Source organism: Myotis brandtii, unplaced genomic scaffold, assembly GCF_000412655.1.
Source record: "Myotis brandtii unplaced genomic scaffold, ASM41265v1 scaffold176, whole genome shotgun sequence".
NCBI classification, from domain to species: Eukaryota; Metazoa; Chordata; class Mammalia; order Chiroptera; family Vespertilionidae; genus Myotis; species Myotis brandtii.
In genome coordinates, this window is record NW_005356519.1 from 2919573 (window position 1) to 2941539 (window position 21967).

Genomic DNA, 21967 nt, shown 5'->3' on the forward strand with positions numbered 1-21967 from the left:
TCTTTTTTTGGGGGGGGGGGAGGTAGTAGGTGGGAGGAGGGATGGGGAGAGACTTTTAAACACACACACGACACTGTACTAAAATCCAGGGGGCAAATAAATTATAGAAACTACATACAACATAAAAATGGCCATGTTTGCAAAGCTGCAACCTTGATAAACGACTGGCCATAGACACCGCATGGAGCTTATCAGTCCCAAATGCTCTGTCTGTGCTGGAGGGACCGGTTCAGTGGAGGTTCAATGGGGTCAGACCTGGTTTCCTGACCCGTGAGAGCTGGCCGGATAACCCGTGTGGCTCAGTCCCAGGCGAGCACAAAGTGGCCCCTCTCAAACCATGATGGGTTCTGTGTTTTATTCAGTACTGAAGAGGGTTGCTTTGTACTCCTGACCCTGACCTATACCTGAAGTATCCTGAGTTCTGGAATTTGTAAGATTCTCCTTCTGGGGGCTGATGGCCAAAGTGAGACTGTGGTTGCAGCGCAACAGCTCCTCCTGGTGTGTGGATAGAAAAGTAGCTCTCTCACGGGGAGAGGACTGGCTGAGCAGCCCACCACAAGGGCCTCATGAGTGGCCAAAGGCCCTGTGGAGTGGACACTGGGCCATTGGTGGAGGGCCTGGCAGGTGAAGGTGCCACCCTGCAGCAGATGCAATGCGGGCCAAGGCTTGGCCATGAGGAGCACGTCAGAGAAGAGGAAGAATGTTGGGGTCCAACCCCAGCAGGTCCAGGGGTTCCCAAAGGTGTGGACAGAGTTGGCGAAGAAGGAATGACACGGAGACAGTGTTCAGTTGATCAGCAGCCTAGCCAGGTTCTCTAGTCAGGTTCTCCAGCCAGGTTCTGTCTTTATTCTCCTGTTACATCTGTATTTATACCAGTTGATTTTAATCCTATCCATTCTATTCCAAAGGTTAGGGCATTTGTTATCTCCATTCCAAGGTCACTACTCTATTGTTCTGTTAAGCTACAAGGAAGTAACTGAAGGAGATTATCCTAAGTAAAGATTATGTAGCTTAAGCGTGATTGTTCGTAGTTAAAGTGATTGACTACCCGCCTGGCACTTAGTTAAGGGGTTTTACTGATTTATTCCCTTCCTTAGTCCTGTTAATCCCTAACTCCAGGGAAAAATCCCCACCTGGGGAAACAACCTTTCTCGGAGAGGTGACCTTGGTGTAAACACATAGTGCTAAGTAGGGGAGCAAACATATTAAGAACAGTATGCCGGGAACCAAAATGGCGGCATAAGGTACAGACCTGTGCATGCTGCCTCCCACAACAACATTGAAAATACCAACTATAAGACAAAACAGCTATCATTCAGAACCATGGGAAAGCTGTCCCAGTGGAAGTTCTACAACTGGAAGGAAAGAAAGAAGAGCATTGAGACTGAGTAGGATATGCAGAGGCGCCAAGAACAGAGATACGGAGTCGCGCGCCAGGCAGGCTGCAACTGGATGCATGGCTTTTTTCAATCGAAAGGGGTTACAAACTCTTGAATCCACGGAGCTTGTTTGGGGCGGGATTCTGAGGTCCCAGACCCTTACGGGGAGAGGCGGGACGGCCTTGCAGCGGGTCGAAAAGCAAGGCCGGCACTCGGGGACGCAGAGATGCAGAGTCGTGAAGTGGCAAGGAGTCGAGGAGATGCCATTGCTGTTTGCTCCACCCTGGTGATTCCCTGAGACCCCGCCCTACTCAATATACATCCCCGCCCATGCTGTGCCAGTGGCACAAAAGGAACCACCTGCACTTTTGCAGCTTAACCCAACAAACTGCAGATTTCAACTTTTCGCACCCATAAGGGACACTCAAGAAGCAGAATCAGGTTCAGAGGAAGCCGGAACCGGACCCGGCTGGGCCGGCAACATGGAACCGCTGTATCAGCAAACGCACAAACAGGTCCACCAGATCCAGTCTCACATGGGACGCCGGGAGACGGCAGACAAGCAGTCTGTGCACTTAGTAGAAAACAAAATCCAAGCAAGCATACCAGATATTCAGCCAGCAAGAAAGGAGCCGCCCAACAAAAGACAGAATGCCAAACTTCATGTTGACCAGTTAAAGTATGATGTCCAGCACCTGCAGACTGCTCTCAGAAACTTCCAGCATTGGCGATATGCAAGGAAGCAGCAGGAGAGACAGCGAGAGGAGCTTCTGTCTCGCACCTTCACTCCCAACATGGGATGCAGCACCCCCTGTGAGGCTGAGACGGCCCCTGCAATGCTGAGACGGCCCCTGCGAAGCTGAGTTGGCCCCTGCGAGGTTGAGACAGACACTGTGAGGCTGAGACGGCCTCTGTGAGGGTGAGACGGACACTGTGAGGCTGAGACGGACCCTGTGCGGCTGAAACGGCCCCTGTGAGGCTGTCCCTGTGAGGCTGAGATGGCCCCTGTGAGGCTGAGACAGTCCCTGTAAGGCTGAGACGGTCCCTGTGAGGCTGAGACGGTCCCTGTGAGGCCAAACACAGGGATACATCACAGATGGAAATAGCTACATTTTCCATGTGTATGACACGGCAACAAAAAGCGTAATGATAACATGTGTAAATCAGCAGCCACCTCTCGGATTGGGTTGTTTAAGACTCGGAAGAAGACTGACAAGCAATGATAGCGAGCATAACTATAAACATAGTGGATGACGTGCACACGGAGCCTTGTTCCTGTAGAAGGTTGCTGGCCTCTTCAGTCATGGGATTTCAGCTGTCCTAAAGTCGGTGGTTTGGTTGTCCTTGTTGATCTGGCTAGCGGGCGGCATCGCTGGCGACGGGCTTCCCGAAGCGTCAGCACGTTGAAGGGCTGGATCAACGGGTCCATCAGGGCTGTGCTTGATGGTGGTGTCGGTGTCCTGGGAGGAGGCAGCTGTGCCCTCTGGGTCGGCTGATATGGATGATATGGGGGGAGGAAGATGAGGCAGAGGCAGAGGGCGGTGTGACATGAGGTCAGACTAGACAGTCTGGAATCCACACAGGTGAGTCTGCATCCTGTGGAAATAGACAAGCATACCCTCCCCCCCAGGCTAAAAGTACATCAGGTCCCTTCCAGGCTCGTGCAAGCAAGTCTCTCCATTTGACGAGAGCTTTAGGTTTAGTTAGATCAGGGTTCCAATGTCTGTATATCGGGGAATTTCCCTCAGAATCTACATTTAATATATTAATTACAAACAGAGTATGTTGTAGAACATGATGAGGAGAGGAATATTTAAACTCATTTTCTTGTAATTTTTTAATTTGTGTTTTTAAAGTTTGGTGAGCCCTTTCTACTATTGCTTGGCCTTGAGGATTGTAGGGTATTCCTGTAGTATGTGCGATGCCGAATGTAGAGCATAAGTTTTTAAAAGCTCTAGAGGTATAGGCAGGCCCATTGTCTGTTTTAAGTGCCCTTGGTATTCCTAGGTAGGAAAAACATTGGAATAAATGTTGACTTACATCTTTAAAGGCTTCTCCTGTACGTGCAGAAGCAAGGATAACATGAGAAAAGGTATCAATACAAACATGCACATAGCAAAGTTTGCCAAAAGATGGGACATGAGTAATATCCATCTGCCATAAGTCACAGGGTCTAAGTCCTCTTGGATTAACTCCAGTAGCAGGGCTAGGAAAATGAGTAGGACAATGGCCGCAGTCACGCACAATACTTCGAGCAGCTTCTCTAGATATGCGATAATATAGACGGAGAGCAGAAGCATTTTGATGGTGAATGGCATGAGACCGCCGGGCTTCTTCTAGAGCTGTACAAACTACTGGGCGAGTTAGTAGATCCGCCTGATAATTTCCTTCGCTTAAGGGTCCTGGTAGGCAGGAATGAGCTCTAATATGTCCAATATAGAAAGCCTTTTCTCGTTTATGAATGTAAGTTTGTAGCTGAGTTAACAAAGAGAAAATGGCTGTTCTTCCTTGTGGGAGAGAGGCGGTCTCAATATGAGGAAATAATTTAACTATATATTGAGAGTCAGTGTACAAGTTAAAGGGAACCTGTTGCAATTGTTCAAAAGCATAAATGACTGCCAAAAGCTCTGTTCTCTGAGCTGACGTCTCTAGGGTTTGTTGAACATGGGTTATTGAGTCAATGATTGTTACTGCCTTACCATTAGAGGAGCCATCTGTGAATACTAAGGAGGCAGGAGGTGATAATGGCTCTTTTGAACATTTAATAGGAAATATAAACGGATGTAGGGAGAGAAATTGCAATATAGGTGATCTTGGCAAATGATGTAAAATTTGTCCTGGGAAGTTACCTATAGTCGTTTATGAATGTAAGTTTGTAGTTGAGTTAACAAAGAGAAAATGGCTGTTCTTCCTTGTGGGAGAGAGGCGGTCTCAATATGAGGAAATAATTTAACTATATATTGAGAGTCCGTGTATAAGGTAAAGGGAACCTGTTGCAATTGACTATGATCCCCTGTAACGAGGTGGAGCTCTGTCCTAATATTAAACTACACTTCCCTCAGGCAGCGGCCCAGACACTCCTGTAGGAATGGTTGCTAAGGGCGAGTCTGGGGTTAGTATTGCGTGGGTGGTGGAATGAAGGTCCAATCCTGCACTGCCTGGGGTTGCCCTGAAGAGGTCACTGACTGATTGAAATTTGCAAAGGGGTTGAGGGTTGATGCCCCTATTATTGCAGGGGCCTGGGGCTGGTCCCTTCTCAAGTTTCCCAATTGAGGTGATGGGATAGAACCTCCTTGGGAGAGGTTTGTAGAATTTAAAGGCTGACCATTTTTATGGTATTTTGATCTGTATGTTTATTAAAAATTTATGTCAAAATTTGTAATAGACACACACACAAAAACTACTGCCCCTGTTAAAATACTATAAGAATTCTAAAATAGATTTGCTCTGTTTTTTGAAATGTGTCCTTTATAGGTACTATACGTATCTGAAATAAAGCACCTCCAGTTTTAAATGTAACGTTGGATTTTGTTGGAGAATCTGCAACCTCCCTGGTGAGCACAGAGGGACAGGTGCAGGGACAGGCTGAGACATCTGTGACATCGATGGACTCTCCTGATGGAGCAACAAGCTTGCTGAAGAAGTTGCATGTAGATTCCACCCTAAATATCCACGATGCATCAAACTAGAGAATTTCTAGCAGTTAAATAAGCATGCATTATGGTTTCTTGCCTTTTTCTGTCCCAAAATCTTCTCTGTACAGCTAACTTAACAGGATAGTCAGAGCTCTTATCACAACAAAAAACATCAACCCTTAAAATTTGTCATTGCCCTCATCAATTGCTGTACATTATTACCAGTCACTCTCCATGTTGGTTTTCGGATCTTTAGCATGAGCACATGTGTGGGAAAGTACAGGGAAATAATCACTGTTCACAAGTAGGAGAGCAGCAGAGTCAGCCTAAAATCTGATAAGCCTATCTAACCGAGTCATAGTGTTTGAGCAATAAAATTACAAGATAAGTCTGTTACTTAAAATATACATAATAGAAATTTTTAAAAATGAGAGCAGCAAGATCTTTTATTTTAATATGAAACTGTTTCGTTGTACTCCTAAAAAGGAGATAAACCCAAAAATCTGTAATTGTTAAACAATGCATCAACTTTCAGAAAAATCTTTTATGTTTGTTCACATGCCTCTAACTTTTTATGGCCCGGAACTATAAATGCAGATATGCAATATAAAACACCAATGTCATCTAAAATGGCCTATGTAAGACATAATATCCTATGTATTTGGTTATATTAGTACATTGCTTAGTTTTAACTGGTTTGTTTTCATAACATCAGAAGAAAAAATAATTAAACAAAATCATATGGGGTTGATAATCACACAAAAAGAAAAATACCATTTTGCAAATTATTGAAAGGTAAAACATTCTTCCTCAAGAGGCTTCTCCTTTGATGTCAGGTTGTCAGGTGACAGCTCTGCATCGCTACGCCATGCTTCTTCAAGTGCACAAGGTTATGCATAAACTTGTGAAAAACGATGCATATAATAGACAGTTCAGAACTGAAGACCCAGGGAACATTCCATAAATGTTGCTCGATAACTATGTAGTTGTATAAAATGACTCTTCCTAAGGAAATAACTTATGTTAACATTTGCTACTTTTACTTAAAAATAAATAAATCCCATTGAAAACATAAACAGTATTTGCTTGTTTCTTATTAATGTATAAAATCCAGGGGGGAGGGAAATCCCTTTCTAGATTGATGGCTTCTTTTACCCACACATTGAGGCACTACCATTACAGTTGGGCTGTGTGGCTCTAGCTGGTTTGTCCTCTAAAGAGCCCTCATGCCCGGCCCATGTGGCTCAGTGGTTGAGTGTCGACCTATGAACCAGGAGGTCACGGTTTGATTCCTGGTCAGGGCACATGCTGGGTTGCGGGCTTGATCCCCTGTGTGGGATGTGCAGGAGGCAGCCGATCAGTGTTTCTCTCTCATCATTGATCTCTCTCTCTCTCTCTCTCTCTCTTCCTTCATCTCTGAAATTAATAAAAATATATTTTAAAAAATAAAGAGCCCTGCTATGCAGAATAAACAGACAATATCCATAATAAATATTCGTTCTGTGTAGGATATTTACACAATGTCCTTATATTATCTATGTTATTTCCTTAAAAAATACTTTGTAACATAAGTTTTGCCTACTAAGTGTAAATAAAATTTCCTTTGCAAAACATAACTATATTATTCAACTGAAATGTCAATGGTCCTTCTTTAAAGGAATTTGAGATATGTTGATATTTGTATGGCTAATAGAAGATATGCATGGTTTTTAATTCAGCTTCATATATTGGTTTTAAATTAGTTACAAATTAAGAAAACTAATGAAACTGAAGAGTGACCAGAAAGCAATTGATATTCATATATGTGTAAGGTACATACTATGTATTCACATATATAAGAATTTAGAATATGATTAAAGTAGAACCTTTAATAAGTAGGGAAAGGGAGGTTTATTCAATAAATGACACAGACAATTGATGAATGAAAATTGTTATATTTCTACTTCAAACCATATTTCATAAAGAGTTCCAGATTATAAACTGATGAACAAAAACAGAACCAGAGACAGAGAAGCATTGATCAGACCGTCAAACCTCAGAGGGAAGGTAGGGGAGGGTGGGGGTAAGGGGGAGAGATCAACCAAAGGACTTGTATGCATGCATATAAGCCTAACCAATGGACACAGACTACAGGAGAGTGGGGGCATGAGTGGGGGAGGGGAGCAATGGGGGAATAAGGACGCATATGTAATACCTTAATCAATAAAGAAAGGAGAATTTAAAAAAAGAGAGTTCCAGATAAATAAAAAAGTAAAAATGGGAATAAGATGCAAAAATACAGGCCTGGCCGGGTGGCTTAATTGGTTGGAGCGTCGTCCTGTACACCAAAAGGTGGTGGGTTTAATTCCCGGTCAAGGCACATACCTAGGTTGCAGGTTAGATCCCTGGTGGGCACCTACAGGAGGCAACCGATCAGTGTTTCTCTCTCACATCAATGTCTGTCTGTCTGTCTATCTGTCTGTCTCTCTCTCTCTCCCTTTCTCTCTCTCTCTAAAGTCAATAAAAAACATATTTTTTAAAAATAAGCAAAACACCTGAATAGACATTTTGCTAAAGACATACAAATGGCCAACAGTTACATGAAAAGTTGCTCAACATCATTAATCATCAGGGATCTGCAAATCAAAACCACAATGAGCTATCACCTCACACCTGATAAGATGACTATTATCAAAAATTCAAAAGATGACCAGTGTTGACCAGGATGTGGAGAAAAGGGAACCCTCTGCACTGTATGTGGGAATGTAAATTGGTATAGTCATTATAGAAAACAGTATGGAAAGTTCCTCAAAAAATTAAAAATAGAACTAACACATGATACAGCAATCCCACTTCTGGCTATATTTGGGAAGGAAATGAATCAGTTTCTTAAGAAAACATTTATATTCCTATGTTCACTGCATCATTATTCACAATAGCCAAGACATGGAAACAACCTAAGTGTCTGTCGCCAGATGACTGGATAAAGACAATGTGTTGGAATATTATTCTACCTTAAAAAGAGAATGAAATCCTGCCATTTACAGCAACGTGGATGAACCTGGAGGACATTATGCTAAGTGAAATAAGCCAGACATAGAAAAACAAATACTGCATAATCTCAAATGTGGAATCTAAAATAATTGAACTCATGGCAATAGAGAGTAGAATGCTTCTTAGCAGGGGCTGTGGGGATGGGGGAATTGGAAAGATGTTGGTCCAAAGGTACAAATTTTATTTTTATTTTTTATTGAATGTATTGGGGTGACACAGGTAAACAAAATTATTCAGGTTTCAGGTGCACAATTCTAACACTACCTGATTTTGAGACGTATTGCATAGCCACAGCAATCAAGACAGTGTGGTAGTGGTGTGAAGATAGATAAACCCATCAATTGAACATAATAGAAATTTCAGAAATAGGCCCACACATATATGGACAACTAGTATTTGAGAAAGATGCAAAGGTAATTAAGAGGAGAAAGGATAGTCTTTTCAACAGGTGGTGCTGGAACAATTCTATATCCATATGGAAAAGCATGAACTTCAATCCATACCTCATACTATATACAAAAATGAATTAAAAAATGGACCTAAAATTAAAACCTAATTCTAAAATTTCTAGTAGAAAACAAAGGAGAACATATTTGTAACTTTGCTTAGGCAAAGACTTCTTAGATATATGATCCAATAAAGTAAAAACTGATAAATTAGACTTCATTAAATGTAAGAACTTCTCTTTGAAAGACAATTTTAAGAAAATGAAAAGACAAGCTATAGCCCAGGAGAAAATATTCGCAAGTCACACATCATGTTAACGACTTGTATCCAGAATAAATAAATCTCAAAATTCAATAATAAGAAAATAAATAACCCATTTAAAATAATGGTCATACAATATTAACAGATACAATCAATGAAGATATTATGGATGGTAAATAAACACATAAAAGGTCAACGTTAGTAATTAAGCTAATGCAAATTAAAACTACAATGTGGTATCACTAATACACCTATTAGGACATCTAAAATGAAAATGACTGTTCTTGCAATGATTACTGAATTGAATGCAGTGAGTGTATTTGGGCTCTAGCCACATATTTACTGCTTGTTTTCCAAGCAATAAGGAAAAGTCCCCAATTCAGTTGATATAAATGCAACTGTAGTTTTAGTGTGCTTTGTGGAAATGCAAAAAAAATAACAGATTCAGCTAGTACTAGCTACAAACATAAGTAATCACATGCCATGTTTTCATTTAGACCAGCAAAAACAGGCCGCTGAAAAGGTAAATATATGCTGGGCTCACATATTAGATATGGATGAAGTCAGCTGGAAAATTAAGAGATATTTCTTCCAAAGAAATTCTGCACTTGTAGAGCGAAAGTGACTTTGGCGACTACTGCTTTCATACTCAATAAGAAACTTTGTTCTCTGAAATCATAAAATATCAGACACTTTGTTGTTCAAAAATGTATCCGTAACAGTACTCTCTCTCCCTTGGCTCCTCATCTTGGCACACAGAACCAGCCTCAAATCCCAAACCCAGTTCAGGGCTACAGATTAGTATCTGGGCACAATATTTAGAATCAATGTTCACTTTGTATATTTAGAATCAATGTTCACTTTGTACTTTCCAAGTTAATAGGACCATAGGTCCACACTGCGGTCCAGACCTGATTTAAACTCACACAGCCTTCATTGGCTTTGAACCTACCAAACACTGTTTCACTTAAATTTCACTTACCTTTAGTCTTCATTAACATCTTCTAATAAAACCATTCCTTTGAATGGTGACATGCCTCACGCTTCCTCTGTTGTATGACCTCACTCATTGTAGGCCTGGGTCAAAATCATTATGATTTGCGGGGGCTATAGATTTGTCACACTACAAGTGATCCCAGGCTGATAGGGCTAGCAGAAAAATTTTTGAAAAAATGTTCTCAGTTAACATTTGTTTTCATCCATTTTCTCTGTTCACAGTCGTTTGTAAATAATGAAGAGGAAAAAGGTTGGCCACTATTTTAAGAAAGTAATGTTTGAGTAAAGCAAGAAAAAGCATTTGAACACCATTGATCTATTATCTACACCAATATTTGACTGTAAAAATAAGAGAGATTGAAAGAGAAAGGCCTCCTATTATCTCTTTTGGTAGAATAACAGCCTAGAAGACTCTAGAGAAACACAAGCGCCATAGCTCAGCGTCCTCGTCCCATCTTCAAACACACGTGGAGCGGTCTCGGTGCGACGAGAACTACAATTCCCAGCGTGCTGCGCGGTGCGGGGGTGGGGGGAGGAGAGGAAGGTCGGGACTATAGGAGGCTCGGGAGAAAAGCGGGCTAGAGGTGGGCGCTCCTCCTTCTGAACGGTTTCGCAAGTCTTTGAGAAACGGGAGATCCAGGGCCCAAGGCGAGTAGGGGACCCCTAAGGGTTCTGTGTTTTGTTGACTGAAGCCTGGTGCTCGGACGCCCCGGGCGCCCTGGCCTCGGCACCAGCCCCGACTGAGCTCCTTGTTGCCGCTGCTCCGTGCAATGCTTGCTCCTCAGCAGGGAGCCTGCATCCCTCATTCTTGAGCTGGTGGGGGAATCCCGAGGGGCTCTTAGCAGGTTTTCGCTGTCAGACGTGTGTTGGCTTATTTCTGTAGATGATAAAATCTGTCCCTCCAGCAGGGCCTGGGGCATCTGAGTCCACAACGGATGAAAATGAAGATGACATTCAGTTTGTGAGTGTAAGTAGCAACAGTTCGGGTTTTTCGTAAAGTCGATGACTGCGTGGTAAGCAGTTATGTGACTACACCTCACCTGTTCATTCATCATCCAACAAATATGTATGCATGTCTGATGGGTACTAGACAGTGTGGAGCAGAGGGTTAGGAAATTGACCAAAAGAGGTCTCTGAGCAACCACCGTGGCCATCACAAAGACTGCTGGCCGAAGGACATGTTGTACACTTAATCACTCTTCTCATGCCTTCAAGTAGGGCCATTTTATACTAAGGCTGAGCAATGTTCTGGTTTCTTAAGACTGTGTATTGAAATGGGTCTAGAGTACCTTCTAGCCCTAACCGGTTTGGCTCAGTGGATTGAGCGTGGGCCCATGGACTGAAGGGTTCCAGGTATGATTCTGGTCAAGGGCACACACCTCATTGCAGGCTCCATCCCTGGCCGTGGTCCTGGCACCTGCGGAAGGGAACCAATCCATGTCTCTCTCACATCGATGTTTCTCTCCTCCTTCCTTCCACTCTTTCTGAAAATCAATGGGAAATATCCTTAGGTAACCAATAACAACAACAAAAGAGAATATCTTCTAGGAGATGGCATACAGGTGAAGGAGAAGGAACAGCTAATGATGAGGAAGGATGTTGAAAACAAGAAGGGTTGTAAGAACTCAAAACCTGAGCTTCCTAACGTGGAGGCAGATAGCTTGAAGGTGTCACTGATCTCTGAGGTCACGATGTTACAGCATAGTGAAACCCAAAATGTGGTGGTCCAAGTTGGTTGCAGGAAGGGGCAGCAGGAAGAGGGCCCAAAGTGGGTTACGCTGAAGCTTCCTAGTCTAGTGGTAGGTATGTGCTCTGCTGGCTTCTGATCGGTCCTTTAAAGAATCCTGCACAATATCCAATCATTTCAAAGCTCAAGGACCTGATTGAGGACTGCCACTTCAGGTCCAAGATGACATCACTGTTCCCACCTAAGCGTCTAGTTACACCCCCCTCTCCCCTCCTTAGCAACTCCTGCCTACCTGGGTCTAGTTCTAGGTCAGTGATGGCGAACCTTTTGAGCTCGGCGTGCCAGCATTTTGAAAAACCCTAACTTAACTCTGGTGCCGTATCACGTATAGAAATTTTTTGATATCTGCAACCATAGTAAAACAAAGACTTATATTTTTAATATTTATTTTATATATTTAATTGCCATTTAACAAAGAAAAATCAACCAAAAAAATGAGTTCGCGTGTCACCTCTGACACGCATGTCATAGGTTTGCCATCACTGTTCTAGGTCCTTTTGTTTGTCTTGTGATACAGTCAGCAGACTGCATTCTGCCCTTATCTACAGCACTCCACTCCATCTCCACCCCCTCCTTCCTAGTCCTGTCCCTGATTGCCGAGCCCTCCGTTTTGATCTCCTCAATAGTACAATTGATGTTCATAATGAAGATCCCTTTGGGACAGTAGTTTTCAAGCATTCATAAATATAAATGTTGCCTTCTGCGCACGCCAGGACCAGGGCTGGGGATGGAGCCTGGACCCCACTCCAGATATATTGAATCAGAATTTGAAGGGGATGCCTATGAATCTGCATTTGGCACAAATACACGGGTAAACAAGTCAGCATACTTTGTAATTGCTTTTGAAAACATACGGGGATGTTATGTTTCATTTTGGTATGATTTTCACCAAAAACTTAAATCATTACAAAGTCTATGTTTAAAGAGATAATTTAGTTCGCTAAAATCACTTCTCCAAACCATTCTAATTTCTGTGATGAGTTGAGGTTTGCTGTTAAAGGTGCATACTTTAAAAATGAATGCCTGTATAATGTGTGTGTGTGTGTGTGTGTGTGTGTGTGTGTGTGTGTGTGTGTGTGTTTTAGTCACTCTATGTTCAGAGTAATGTCGTAAATCATTTGTTCTTTAAATAAAAAATATTTTTCTCCCTAAACATTGTGTTGTTAATGTTGTTTGTTGTTCTCATAGGGATTGTATAGAAATTCTTTTTACAAGGCCATTTCCTTGACATTCTTCCCCATTACTACGGTACCACGAGGGTTTGTATGCTGACTTGGCCTCCTCTGTGGTGAGGAGTAAATGATGTAGCTTTAGAAAGTGAACAGCCACATGTCTGTTTTTGTACTGAAAAACATTTAAAGAGAGGATTTTATAGGTCTTTAGGAAAAATAATTTCTTTTATATTGACAAATGAATGGGACACTATGATTTTGGTGGTGTTTTATGTATCTATAATTAGGAGTGACACACGTGTTTATGATCTGTGTGCCTTGAGAAACAGAAGGAATCTACAAAATTAAGGTTGAAAAAATAGTTATATGTTTAGTTAATACTTGAGGACTAAAAAATTATATTGCAAGTTCTGACTGAGTTAATATATCAGCTTGTGTTCAGCTGAGTTCAAAAGCCTTTATTTAAATTTTATTTTAAATATGGCAGTCTTTTGTGTTCTTGCACCCAGAGATTTGTATATTCAGCTTGTATATTTAATTTTGTTTCCAAATAGAGGGTCGAAGATTTGAGCTGGTAGCGGGGTGATAGGAAGTTGTCTTTGTTCAAATACTCTTGCCTTTGTTGCAGAATTTTCTGATTTTTCTTGAATAGATATTTTATTTGCTGTTTGTCCTTAGTACCACTTCTATATGTATTAAATGTTGTTGTTTTTTAATGCAATTTTCACCAGTTTCACTTAGGAGCAGGTCAGCATAGCTCCTCTTGCTATTATAACAGAAGTATTCTGTACTATTGAAGTATGGTAGCAACCATCTCAGGTAGAAATTATAGTTGAACTTTAACCCTGCTGTTTGGCTTATGTACCTATTTGCTTTGTTTAACAATGGACAGGTTATTTTGGTTTTCTGAATTATATAAATCATCCCATTCGATTAAATGCCTTATTGATTGTAATGTGAATATCCCATGGGTTGTGGTCATACTGGTCTTAGAAAGCACATTTTCCTTTACCTGGGAAGGACAGCACACTTATCCCAAGGTCAGAGGGCTCTAGACCCAAAACTGTAATTTAGGTAACATGCTGTTTCTGCTTCTGTAAACTGCTTTTTTTCGAACCAGGTTCCTCCTTATAAACCCTGGAATGTAATCAATACCTTTGTGATTTTTTGCCTATATAACCTTGGAGCTGCGACCATCTTGTTACTATGAGATTTGGGGAATGGCCCCTCATAGTCCCGGATTGCAATAAATGTGACTCTTTAATTCGACTTCTTGAGTCGTCCTTCTGTGATTCGCAGGGTACATTACAACACTATTTTTAAAAATACATTTTTATTGATTTCAGAGAGGAAGGGAGAGGGAGAGAGAGGTAGAAACATCAATGATAAGAGAGAATCATTGATGGGCTGCCTCCTGCACGCCTCACACTGGGGATCGAGCCCGCAACCCAGGCATGTGCCCTTGAACGGAATCGAACCTGGGACCTTTCAGTCCGCAGGCCGATGCTCTATCCACTGAGCCAAACTAGCTAGGGCCTCTGTACTATTTTTTACAACTGCATGTGAGTGTAAAATTATCCCAAAAGAAAACAAAAACAATGAGAACATACATATATAGCATGGGTAAACTACATCTAAGACAAGTATTATAAGTTTCTTGGTAGATAAAGTAGACCCACAAGAAAAGCTATTGGAACCCCTGATATTGTAACCAGACAACCAGTGGGTCTGGGCTGCCACTACTTGAGCCAATTAAGCAGTGGTTGGATTATATTTGAGCATATAATGCCAGCAATATGGGTATCCACGAAAACCTGTTCTACACCCCCATAAACCACTCTTATATTGGATAGGACAAAGAGTACATGTGGAAGTAGGCAAAAGGAATAAGAATGGGTATGCAAAATGGGTATTACAGCAATGGGGAAGTAGGCAAAGGAATAAGAATGGGTATAATGGTTACAGGGTACAGGCAGTGAGCCTGGGGAAGGACTCCATTGCTGGGGCAACTAGGTTGTTAATCTTTTCATGATAATAGGCAGGTCTGGGATGAGAATGGACCACAGTCCAAGGTTGACTCCTAGTTCCAAGCCAGGTACAAGGAGTCGGGGGAGGCGTACAACTCTCAGCCAGGTTAGAATGTGCTTCCTTTAGCCCAGCCGGCCTGGCTCAGTGGTTGAGTGTAGGTCTAGGAACTGGGAGGTTATGGTTTGATTCTCGGTCAGGTTGCCGGCTTGATCCCCAGTGTGGGGCAGCGATGGATGACTCTTTCTCATCATTGATGTTTTTATCTCCTCACTCTCCATTCCTCTCTGAAATCAATAAAAATATATTTTTAAAAAAGAATGCGGTTTCTTTAATCAGAACAGAACAATCACGGTTAACAGAGTATGATTAATATTTCTTATAATTACAGCTAGTCTCCAATATTCTATTTCTTCCCCTAACAAATGGTGTCTCTCACATCAATGTTTCTCTCTGTCTGTCTCTCATCCTCTCTCTTTCTTTCTCCCTTCCTTCCACTCTCTCTGAAAAGCAATGGGGAAAATATCCTTGGGTGAAGATTAACCAAAAAAAAAATAAACAAATCATTAGATTATACTTTACATAAGGAAATAAGTTTCATGAGGAGCATGATGTTTTTGCATGGTGGTGAAAGTATATTCCCACAGATTGCTTATTAATTGTAAGGGCAAAAACTGCATAGTGATGATACTGGATGATACCTTGATCAGATGGTTACAATTAATATCCTCAGTGATGGTTGCCAGAGGGGAGGGGTGTTGGGACTGGGTGTAAAAGGTGAAGGGATTGAGAACTACAGATTGATAGTTACAAAATAGTTATGGGGATGTAAATTACAGCATAGGGGATATAGTCAATAATATTGTGTTAACTATGTATGGTGCCAGGTGGATACTGTAAATATCAGGGGGAACACTTTGTGAAGTATATGATTATCTAAACACCATGCTGTGCACCTGAAACTAATACTAAATAATGTTGAATATAAACTATAATTGAAAAATAAAACTTAAAAAATGAATATCCTCAATGAGGGGCAGATAGCCTTCATGTGCTTCTAGATATGATCATCATCTCAAACACTTAATGTCAGTATTTTGTCTGATAATGCACAATTTGAATATAATGAGAAAAAACTCTGACAAACCAAAATTGAGGAATATTATATAAAATAATTGGCCTTAGTACTTCAAAAACATCAATATCATAAAAGGCAAAGGCTTAAAAACTGCTGCAAATTAAAGAATAGGGAGACATAAACTCAATGCATTAATGTGATCCTGGACTAGACAATTGATAAAATGTGATAAGGACTGTAGATTAGAAAATAGTACTAAATCAATGTTAAACTTCCAGATTTTGATAATAGTACTGTTATGGACTGCATATGTGTGTGTCAACCTCCTTCCCCAATTTATATGTTGAAACCCCAACCCCCAATGGGATTGTGTTTGGAGAGAGGGGCTTTGGGAGGTAATTTAGGTCATGAGGATGGAGCCCTAATGATGGGATTGATGTTTTTATAAAAAAAGACACAAGAGAGCTTGCTTCTCTGCTGTCCACCATGTGAAGATACAAGAAGACTGTTTGCAAACGTGGAAAACTGCCCTCACCAAGTATCCATTCTGCTGCACCTCCATCTTGGACTTCTCAGCCTCCAGAGCTTCAGAAATAAATTGTTTAAGCCACCAAGTCTATGGTAAATTGTCATAGCAGATTAAGCAGAGTAAACAAGTATTACGGTTATGTCAAAGAAAATCATGATTCTTGTGAAATACACACTGAATAGTAAGGGATAAGGAGGCATGATACATGCACATTACTCTCCAGTGAGTCAGAAAAAACATGTATACATATGCCTCTGTATAGATAAGATAGATAGGGAATATGATAAAACATGTTATTGCAATTTTCTGTAAGTGAAATCATATGGAGATGTCTTCTGCTTAGGATTTTTCACTCTCCAGCTTTTGGGAAGAAACAAATATTAGTTATGCCTGCCTTAAATTTCTCCACAGTCACTCTTTAGTAAATAGATATTTACAACTATTCTAACACATAGATTAGCACAAAAGAGATTAAATAAATCTGAAAACATATGACCTGGCAGCGGTATTGTTACAATTATATCCACCCTTAACACTACGCAACAGACTAATTCTTTAATAAATACAAACCAGTTCTAATACTTTTGGTTGTCCACGGTGTTTTGAAAACCCTTGTAGTCCACTATAAATCAAACCATACGAATTCTTGTTCAGTAGCCTTACATGGAGGAATAGTATTACTATAATGCAAACACAGTGAATGATGACCTTCCAAATATTTCTAGAAAGGGGGTAGGAAATTTTGCAAATTACTCAAAATGTGCAATAAAAGCACCAAACACTACTGTTTTCAGTTTTCTAATAAGGGCAAATACATTATTGCTTGAAGGGAGAATATCCATATTCTAAAGAAGGAAGTATGCCTAACTGGATTGGCTCAGTGGATAGAGCGTCAGCCTGCAGACTCGAGGGTCCCAGGTTCGATTCCGGTCAAGGGCATGGACCTTGGTTGCGGGCACATCCCCAGTGGGGAGTGGCAGCTGATTATGTTTCTCTCTCATCGATGTTTCTAACTCTATCCCTCTCCCTTCCTCTCTGTAAAAAAAAACCAATAAAATATATTTAAAGTAAAATATATTTTAAAAAAAGAAGGAAGTAATACAGCTTGCTCTAATGAGAAAAGTGGCTTACGAACCAACCACAGAAATAAGCCACCCTCTTTTGTCCTGTGCTTCAACATGTTTATTTTCCTTATGCACAACACTTGTACAGAATTCCAGACCTGAGAGGAACAATGAAATTGCATTATAGACCTCTGAGTTAGTCTTTTATGTTCTTACTAGTGTCCTGGTGCACAGATTCGTGCACATTGAAAGGAAATTAATTAGAAGGTGGCTGGTGGGGTGGGACTGGGTGAGATGGGCCGGACACACCCTGGAGCCAACCTCCCGTGGTCCCTCCCTGGCCAGCCACACCTGGGGCGGTGCTGTGGTTTGAAGGGCGTCTGAGGAGTGAGTGGGGTCCCTTGGCCTGGCCTACGAGGATCGGGCTGAAACTGGCTTTCCAACATCCCATGAGGGGTCCCGGATTGCAAGAGGGCAGTTCTCAAGTAACACATCCCAGAATCAGGCTTCCTCCTCTCTGGTTCCAGGTGCGTCACCCGAGAACCGCAACTGCCAAGTCACCGCAGCATGGCAGCTTCTGTGTTGAGCATCTGCCCCCTGGTGGTCATTGCATGTCATAGCTTCAGGTCAAATGGTCAGACAGGCACTTAGCCTTTTATATATATAGATAGAACCAAAGGATCTTCATTCTGATTCCATAACTCTCAGGAAATGCCGATGACAACAGATTCCATAAAAGCCACCTTCTCCCCAGAAGAATATTCTGTTTTGGAATAAATACCTATAAATCTACTTCTTACTTCATCAGAAATTGTTACAGAGATAATTTCAGTTGCCAGATTTTAAAACCAGAGCATTTAATCCAAACCAAATATGGTTCTTAATGATAGAATTGCTTTGGAATTGTCTGTGCTCTTCCTTAAGTATAAGATTTGGTGCTATACATGAACTCTTTTACCCAAATCAAATCATCCTTAAGAGAGGGCAGTTCTCAGGTAACACATCCCAGAATTGGGCTTCCTCCTCTCTGGTTCCAGGTGCGTCACCCGAGAACTGCCACTGCCAAGTCACGGCAGCACGACAGCTCCTGTGTTGAGCGTCTGCCCCCTGGTGGTCATTGCATGTCATAGCTTCAGGTCAAATGGTCAGACAGGCACTTAGCCTTTTATATATATAGATAGAACCAAAGGATCTTCATTCTGATTCCATAACTCTCAGGAAATGCCGATGACAACAGATTCCATAAAAGCCACCTTCTCCCCAGAAGAATATTCTGTTTTGGAATAAATACCTATAAATCTACTTCTTACTTCATCAGAAATTGTTACAGAGATAATTTCAGTTGCCAGATTTTAAAACCAGAGCATTTAATCCAAACCAAATATGGTTCTTAATGATAGAATTGCTTTGGAATTGTCTGTGCTCTTCCTTAAGTATAAGATTTGGTGCTATACATGAACTCTTTTACCCAAATCAAATCATCCTTAAGTTACAGGCTTATACTAGCCATTACCCCTCCCCCCCTTTTTTGAGATTTATGAATACTGGATAATGATTATTAATGAGGGTTTGAGCTTTATTAATGCATTTAATTTGCAAGAACCAGGTCTCCAGAATCTTAAATGCTGCTGTGCAATGTTCAGACAGATGGTTCTATAAATAACCATCCAACAAGAACAGCAAGAAAATTAATAGAAAACTAATAAAAACAAAACTAAAGTTGAGCCCTGCTATGCCAGCAATATGGGAGAGCAGCTGTTTAATTTAGATAACAGTTTTATAGAAAACTAATAAAAACAAAACTAAAGTTGAGCCCTAACCGGTTTGGCTGAGTGGATAGAGCGTCGGCCTGTGGACTGAAAGGTCCCAGGTTCGATTCCAGTCAAGGGCATGTACCTTGGTTGCAGGCACATCCCCAGTAGGGGGTATGGAGGAGGCAGCTGGTCGATGTTTCTCTCTCATCGATGTTTCTAACTCTCTATCCCTCTCTCTTCCTCTCTGTAAAAAGTCAATAAAATATATTAAAAAAACTAAAGTTGAAGCTATTATTTTCTTTGTTGCATAATGAGTTGAAGGAAGAATATCAACATAATGCCACTGATATAGAGATCTGGAAATCTATTATGATGTTGCTTAGAGAAGTAAATTATGTTGATCTAAGAGCAGCAAATTGGTTATCAAACCCATTGATGGGCTACTTCAAGATCTTAACTCATAAAGCAAAACGATGGATCTGCATCCCAAGTAAAACATAAAAAACATTTCCTCAGTCACACAAAGAACATTTCCCCATAGTTGTCTCCACTTTGAATCCTGAACCAATCAGCAAACAACTCTGCTGCTTCCCATTCTAAATAGTACCCTACTTCATAGACTGACCTTAAAAGCATCCAACCCAATCTCTTCTAAATTTCCTAGGACTGAAAGACTCCCAAGCTTTGCCTATGGTTTGTTCTCCTTTGTTACACCAATCTAAATAAACTACAGGCATGTCTGAAAAGTATGTTAACGGGTTTCAAAGGATTTTCTTATAAACTCATAGTCCAGCTAGCCAGAGAAAATTATTATTTAAGTAGGTTTCTTATTTCAGGCATGGTTTGCTTGGTAGCTAGACATGGTTCTGATAATATTATGAATGTTTCATTTTTGAGAAATCTGCTCTTAGAAATTTTTGCTAAACATTTTCAATGGTGGTAAAAATACCAGTGTTATGTTGATAGAGTACATGACACAGTTGAACTATTCCATTCCCCAATCAGACATTTAGATGTCTTGCAATTTAAAAAAATTATTTTTTTTATTGATTTCAGAGAGGAAGAAAGAGAGAGAGATAGAAACATCAGTGGTGAGAGAGAATCATTAATTGGCTGCCTCCCGCCACCCCGCCCCACCTCCCCCTTACCGGGGATGGAGCCTGCAACCCTAGCTGTGTGCCCTGACTGGGAATTGAACCTTGACTTCCTGGTTCATAGATTGAAGCTCAACCATTGAGCCACACTGGACAGGCAGATGTCTTACAACTTTTGCTATTACAAACTAACCTGTGATAAATATTTTTCATAAAACTTCTTACAGATTAAATTATGTCCTCAGGATAAATCCTTGGAATGACAACAACTGAATTGAAGGATATGAGAATTTTTGGCCTCTAGCCACATAACACTTTCTTTTCAAGAGTTTTATCAATGAACTCCTCCTACTTGCAATCCATCCATTAAAGTAAATGTTCCACTGACCTTTTCCCAGCACATTCGGAGAAACTTGAATACAAGTTTTGCTCAGACATTTAAAAGTTTTAGATATTTACATACAGTTTTTGTGGAACACAACAGGCGGGTTTCTCATTCTCAATTTGCCTCTAAATCTCTCAAACTGACTAGGTAGAAAAGCAACTGAAGTCACTACACTAAAGCACTTGGAGGAAAGTAGAAAATAGCAAATATTATGCAATAATTATTACAAGCATAGGTAAGTGTGGTCAGATGGTAGGTTTGTATATATACAGACAAAAACAGGAATCGAAGATATAAAAGACTTTCCAACTTGAATTCTTTTCAAAACCTTTGACAATTGTTGATGTATAAAAAAAGGTTTTTGTAAGGTGTTATGTGAGAAAAAATTAAACACACATAGTTGAACATAAGTGAATTATTTTATTGACTGCTTTTTGAGTGTGAACGTTGTAAAAAGGTCAACTATTTTATTTCACAAAGGTAATAATTGAGAATATATATATAGTTAAATCCTCACCCAAGGATATTTTCCCATTGCTTTTAAAGTGGAAGGAAGGAGGGGGGAGAGAGAGAAAAACATCTATGTAAGAGAGGCGCTTGGATTGGTTGCCTCCCACAGAAGCCAGGAACCGAGGTACATGACCTTGTCCAGGAATCCAACGGGCGACCCTTACTTAGGTTCTTGGGCCGAAGCTCTAACCAAACCGGCCAGGGCATGAACACCTTTTAAACGTACATTTTAAAATCGTGGTCTGGGGCTTAGTGATCAGGTTAGCTAGGCCTCAGCTTCCTGTCCTATTGGGTCCCGGGCTCTAGCTTTGCCCGTTTCCTTCATGCTAACCTGGAGCGCTAGTCCTCAATTTTCTTCCCAGGCTGTATTACATGCTGGGGAGCCCTTGAGTGATATACTAGTCAAACACATCAGATTCCTTTCCTGATCTCAGACTTCTGCTAAAGCTCCACGTTCCCGGCCTTTTGCAAAAAAGAAAAACGGAGACATCCGTCCCCATCACCACCTTTAAGTGACCTTCACTTCCACAACCACGCAAAACCCAACCCGAAACCTTCTGCACATCTCTATTCAACAGAACCAAGCCCACCCACCGCTCGGTGGAACTGCTGTGACGTCACCGCGGAGAAACGCATGCGCTGGGCCTGGAGGCCCTTTTCCGCTCTTTTCCAACGAAGCTCGGGCGTCCGCGGGTGCGACGAGAGAACTACAATTCCCAGCGTCCTGTGCGGTGCGGGAGAAGGGAGGTCGGGACCGTGGTAAAGAGGCTCGGGAGGATAGCGGGCCCGAGCCGGCCGCTCCTCCTTCTGAAGCGGTTTTGCACCTCTTTGGCCCGCGGCGTCGGCGGCGTCGGCGCT

At 41.3% G+C, this 21967-nt stretch overlaps 2 protein-coding genes across 4 annotated transcripts in view; both read left to right on the plus strand.

The window, feature by feature from the left end:
• The window catches only part of BEND6 (BEN domain containing 6), a 54110-nt gene extending 48020 nt beyond the window's left edge, over positions 1–6090 (plus strand). For all 3 annotated transcript variants that reach the window (XM_005863307.2, XM_005863305.2, XM_005863306.2), the window contains exon 7: positions 4854–6090. The gene's annotated coding sequence lies outside the window, so the exon portion shown is untranslated. The remainder of the gene's footprint in view (positions 1–4853) is intronic.
• Positions 1606–21967, plus strand: part of ZNF451 (zinc finger protein 451) — a 103978-nt gene continuing 83616 nt past the window's right edge. Inside the window, exons 1-4 of the mRNA XM_005863324.2 lie at positions 1606–1650; positions 10635–10718; positions 11263–11550; positions 21688–21924. Of these exons, the coding sequence (XP_005863386.1) occupies positions 1606–1650; positions 10635–10718; positions 11263–11550; positions 21688–21924 (654 nt within the window). The remainder of the gene's footprint in view (positions 1651–10634; positions 10719–11262; positions 11551–21687; positions 21925–21967) is intronic.